General features: G+C 38.3%; 1 protein-coding gene across 1 annotated transcript in view; it reads left to right on the top strand.

Moving 5' to 3' along the window:
• Positions 1–5,810, top strand: part of LOC122541045 (arrestin domain-containing protein 4-like) — a 7,812-nt gene extending 2,002 nt beyond the window's left edge. Inside the window, exons 2-8 of the mRNA XM_043677539.1 lie at positions 1,422–1,491; positions 1,582–1,729; positions 3,295–3,397; positions 3,476–3,732; positions 3,926–4,088; positions 4,269–4,423; positions 4,572–5,810. Of these exons, the coding sequence (XP_043533474.1) occupies positions 1,422–1,491; positions 1,582–1,729; positions 3,295–3,397; positions 3,476–3,732; positions 3,926–4,088; positions 4,269–4,423; positions 4,572–4,631 (956 nt within the window). The 3' untranslated portion in view covers positions 4,632–5,810. The remainder of the gene's footprint in view (positions 1–1,421; positions 1,492–1,581; positions 1,730–3,294; positions 3,398–3,475; positions 3,733–3,925; positions 4,089–4,268; positions 4,424–4,571) is intronic.
• The last annotated feature ends 6 nt before the right edge of the window (positions 5,811–5,816 follow it).

The raw sequence follows: 5,816 nt of genomic DNA, 5'->3' as shown, positions 1-5,816 counted from the left end.
CCCGGGCAGAGCATTCCAGATCGCAGCTGCTTGCTGCTATGTAAGGAAGTTCCCTTCGTGTCACCTTTACCCTATGGGTCTCTACTCTTCTGCTAGTGTCAGGAGTATTTTTCTTTCGCTATCTGCACTGCTGTATCCGGGCTTCTCCTTATTTTGAAAGTGTCCATCAAATTCTTCTCAACCTCTTATGCCCCACCTCAGTTTTTCTAATCTTAACCCACGTAACGGTGGCTTTCTGATTTTCTGATGCCTGGAATCATTCTCGTGAATCTCTCCTGCACCGTCACTCCTGTCTTTGACCTTCTTGATGTCTGGTGCCTGTGGCAGAACTTGGGCAGTAACTAGTTTTGTAAAAGAATAAAGTTGCTATGGGCTATTGCAACAAGTCAGTTTGTAGGACTTATCAGTATAAACAGAGTAACCCTGTTTCTCTTTTTACTCTCTCAAAGAGCTGAATGATGTTTTACTTCTGTCTGATGGTTATTTATGAGCTGCTTTGTTATTTTAAGTGATGTATACTCTACTTTGTATACAGGGAAGAATGTGCAGTCCCTAGTTCTATCTAATGAAGTGTTTTTATGCTCTTCTGTACAAGAGTGCAGTAAGTGCAGCCCTGTCAACCTACACTTCATAAATGTTTTATCAACCTCTACAGGCATGCTTGATACACCTTTGAGCAGATGGGTCACTAGACTAGAACACTACATATTTAGTTCTATTTTTGGCAAACTAATAATCAATCTTAAAGCTGTCTGTAGTTCAGATAGTTAATCTTTCACTTGTGTTAATCAACCACTGATCATATTTTTAGTGCAAATTCGGTAGATGGCTCATGTAATCACTCCTGCAGTTTAGAGATGGGGCTTCTTGCAAATTTGAAACGCAGTGCAAAGTACACTGCATCAGTATAATTGTCAAAAACCACACTGCTGGAAATGTGGAAAAAGGCAAGCTAAGTCCTGCTGCAAGTTCTGGAGAAATAATGCAAAGATGAAAATCAACAGACAACGCAATAAGTTTGAGTCTCTTCTGCAGCTCATCACTACTGGAACATACAAGTTAAAATTATTTGTTTCTTTTTTCTGTCTCCTCCACATCCTGCATCAACACAGTTAGGAGAAGTCAAAAAATGTCCAGACTCATTGTCATTAACTTCAACTTGTATATGCAACATTTAACTCATTAAAATTACTGCACTAATACAAAGAAATGCACTCTCACTCTTCCATGATCTCTTTGGCGATCACACTGACCAAGTAGCACCTAGCCTTGTTTCCATATGTTGTACTGACTGCTCCCCCTAAGGAAAGCTCTGATTGGAACATTTCAGTACTTTGAAAATTTAAGTTGCTGACCTGGTATGTATTTCTACAGCTTTCTAAATAAAGAAAAATTATATAGAACCTCTTTATTTACTTCAGGTAATCAAGGGTACTTCATATTGCAACCAGGAAAACATGAATTCCCATTCAGCTTTCAACTACCACAAGGGTAAGTAACAGGCATATGCATATTCAATATGTGACATCTTTAAAGAAATACAAATGATGAAGATTCTAATGTTTCATATTTAAAACATAGGCCTTTGGTTACATCCTTCAAGGGGAAACACGGTAGCGTTAAATACTGGGTGACAGCAATATTGGAGCGGCCATGTGTCCCAAACCAAATTGTGAAAAGAGAATTCTCTGTGACAAGTCAAATTGATGTTAATGCACCAAATTTTCTGGTAAGTTGAGTAGGGTTTTCTGATACTATTTTTGTAGTTTTTATTTGGGCGGCTGTCATAAGGGGGCCTATGTTTGGCTATTGTGCATTTTCACCCACTTGCCAAGGTTTTCTTTCTGTATTCATAGAGATGTACAGCATGGGAACAGACCCTTCAGTCCAACCCGTCCATGCCGACCAGATATCCCAACCCAATCTAGTCCCACCTGCCATCACCCAGCCCATGTCCCTCCAAATCCTTCCTATTCATATACCCATCCAAATGCCTCTTAAATGTTGCAATTGTACCAGCCTCCACCACCACCTCTGGCAGCTCATTCCATACACGTACCACCCTCTGTGAAAAAGTTGCCCCGTAGGTCTCTTTTATATCTTTTCCCCTCTCATCCTAAACCTATGCCCTCTAGTTCTGGACTCCCTGATCCCAGGGAAAAGATTTTGCCTATTTACCCTATTCATGCCCCTCATAATTTTGTGAACCTGTTGTAAAGCTCAAATCCTCCAACCCTGGCAACATCCTTGTAAATCTTTTCTGGACCTTTTCAAATTTCGCAACATCTTTCTGATTGGAAGGAGACCAGAATTGCATGCAATATTCCAACAGTGGCCTAACCAATGTCCTGTACAGCCGCAACATGACCTCCCAACTCCTGTACTCCATACTCTGACAAATAAAGGAAAGCATATTCATCACAACTGTTCTCATTCTTCCATGATAGCTCTACATTCAAATTGAAATATTTGTTTAATATGCAGTAACAGCCATCAAACATTAACATGTTAGAATTTTATTGTACTGGCCTACTAAAAATACAGTCAAGTCGATGATGCGTTTGCCTACTCAGCATTCTGAGTCCACCAAAATGTGGTTCTTGTACAAAATCTCGAGTGGTAGTTGTGCCTGCCACTTGTTGATTTGCCTCTTTACACAGAAGAAAAAAATTGATGATGTTTGTTGACCTGTACAGACTTCCCAGATTTCATTGTATTGGTGGTCAAGCTCAAAGTTGACTTTGAAGTTTTAGAATCTGCAGTAACATGCACATGAGATCCAGGGCAGTCCAGTGACATTGGCCCTGAAATGGCTCTACAAGAAGAGGTGCAGTACTAACCAGTAGATGAGATCAAAACAATCTATTAGTGGAAACTTGTTGGCGAGCTTTTGAATATAATCAGGTAGAATGTAAATGAAGTAGATCTAATAGGGTGGGAGTTCTTAGTAAAACTATATTTTGGGGATCTTTCTCCATTATTCTGTTATATATTGAACTGCTAAATCTGACCATATGTAATCAGCTCAAAGTTGAACACTTGTTGTTGGGTAGATTTTTTAGATTGAGTAAAGACTTTGGCAATTAACTTAAATTGACTTGGAACTGTTTTAGACTAAACCTCCACTCTACTAAGCTGTGGCTATAAAGTGGACAGTTCAGTTTAGCATTAATGATTCAGATTATTGTTTATCTGTAGAGAACATTTCTGAGAAAACTGTAGCTTTTAGAAAATAAAATACTGTGATAAGTACTACCACAGTACTTATCAGTAACTACCAGTTTCCTTTTTTAGTCTTCAGTGTCAAAAAGTAAAGAGAAGACAATTGGTTGTTGGTTTTTTACCTCTGGACCAATATCCCTAAGTGCCAGTATTGAGAGAAGTGGATTCTGTAATGGTGAGCTATATACATTTATTTTTATTTATTTTGATGTAGGACTTCCATTGTTTTTAATCACCTGTTATTTTGAAACAGGTGAAGCAATCCCAATCTATGCAGAGTTTGAGAATTGTTCTTCGCGCCTTATTATGCCAAAAGCTGCAATTTTTCAAACACAGACTTATCTTGCAAATGAGAAAACAAAGACCTTTCGACAAGTGATCGCAAATGTTCGTGGAAACCATGTTGCATCTGGTAGTACAGAGTCATGGAATGGGAAAGCTCTTAAAATTCCGCCAGTTACTCCATCCATCTTAGATTGCTGTATCATCAGAGTGGAATATTCTTTAGCTGTAAGTATATCAATGAGATTTTTGGAAGTACCTATTATGTTCTTTCAACCACCCTGTTGATAAACTTAAGATCACAAATTAACTTGCAGTCAAGGCTGCAAAAAATAATGTAATCTCTCAAATCATCTTTCTACAAAAAGGCTAGCTTTTTTTTTCTTCAGTGGTTTAGTCCTGACTGTTTCTTTTTGTACAGGTCTATGTACACATTCCAGGTTCTAAAAAACTGATGATTGAGCTTCCCATAGTTATCGGCACCATCCCATACAGTAGCTTTGGAAGCAGAACATCTAGTATGTGTAGCCAGTTCAGTATGGACATGAGTTGGCTTCAACTTGCCCTGCCAGAACAGCTTGAAGGTAAGAGTCTTGTCCTCCAGTTAATCTGTTACAAATACTGTACAATAATCTAAGGATTACGTCTATACGTTTCATACTTGTGATGTCCTGTTGCTGAGAGCTAGTAAAGTATTGTTTCTGGTGATTTCTTGTTGACAGTGATGTGGTTTGTCAAACTGTCTTGATATTCTCTCTCCACAGCTCCACCCAACTATGCGGATGTTGTATCTGAGGAAGATCTTGCCAGGCAATTTCCATCCCTCCCGCAGGCTGATCATCTGGAGCATGAATTTGGGAGCCCAATGTTTGCTTACATTCAGGAGTTCAGATTTCAGCCACCACCAATTTATTCCGAGGTTTGAACACATGAACCTTTTAATTAATCCTGAGTTTTAGTTATATTTTAAAACTAATTTGTTACATGTGCAGTAATATGACTTGATCCTACTGTATCTGAATTGTCTATTTGCTGCAATTTCTAATTTCATGTCTTTTTTTCTTCAGGTTGACCCATACCCTTCCTTCGCAGAAGAGATGCAACGAGAAGTATCATTTGAAATTTGACAGTTTTATATCTTTTACATTCGTTCATCTTTTGGTTGGTTTAAAACTAAGCATTGAAGAAGTACGGAGCATCTTCAGCATTGCAAAAATATTTGAAAGGAAGTGAATGGTGGCCTGTGGTGGGCTGATCGATAGTAGACTGAATTGCATAAGAGAATTCTGTTTAGGAAACGAAGGGGCTGAAAGTAGTTGACATATTTGCAAGAAGTGTAAGTGTTAAACTTGCACCAAATATTGGAAGTAAATGCAAAGCTTAGTCAACCAAAACACTACAGAGCAATAAAAACCCCTCCACTCTAAAATGAGTCCCTGACAGAACCCAAGCTTCCCTTTCATTTAAGCAACACTTTATGCTGAATGGAAGGGGATATTCTTGCAATCACTGGTACAGTAATAACTATTAATGTGAGGAAGGGTTACTACCACTAAATGACCACTATGTTTGTCAGTTAAAGGAACAGAAAGCAGTTTGGACTATTCAAGACAGTTTGTTGGGAATGCTGAAGATTAATGTTTACATTTGTTTTTCTGTGTTCTGTTAAAACACATGTACAATGTTGCCTTTTACAAAGGGTGTTTTTCCAGTTCTCAAAATTACTGTCAATACTTTTTTAATGTCGAGCAAAAGTAATCACCATATCTGTATTTGTAAAGTAACCAAAGAGTACGATCTTGGACCTTTTTCAGTTATAAGTTTGCACTCATGTATCTTAAAGGAAATACTGTGTATAATTATCCATCTTATTATCTTTACAAATAGTTGTAAATGGCAATTTTTGAGTGCAAAAAAAATTTGTCTAAATTCTGTCCCAGTACGGGGAAGTGGGAGTTATTGATTGAATGGTTAGAGGGATCGAGGAGATACTCAGGATGGTTATGTATGCTGTTAAGTCGTTCATTACAAAGGACTATCTAGTGTGCGGCTGTGTTTTTGCCATGTGTTTTCTATAAAGGTGTTTGCATATTGGTATTTGAAAGAATGTTCTTTTGGCTGCGTAAGAATTATTGGATGATGACAAAGTACTTAAAAGGGCTGTCATTGAAATATAGGGCGAAATGCCAATGTTACGTTTAAAGTGTCCCCCTAAATTAATAGTATGCAACCTTTTTTTATAGAAAAGCCACGTGGGCGGCACGGTGGCACAGTGGTTAGCACTGCTGCCTCACAGCGCCAGAGACCCGGGT

Source organism: Chiloscyllium plagiosum, chromosome 36 (assembly GCF_004010195.1).
Source record: "Chiloscyllium plagiosum isolate BGI_BamShark_2017 chromosome 36, ASM401019v2, whole genome shotgun sequence".
NCBI classification, from domain to species: domain Eukaryota; kingdom Metazoa; phylum Chordata; class Chondrichthyes; order Orectolobiformes; family Hemiscylliidae; genus Chiloscyllium; species Chiloscyllium plagiosum.
Note: the sequence above shows the minus strand (reverse complement) of the source record. Positions and strands in the feature narration are given on the sequence as shown.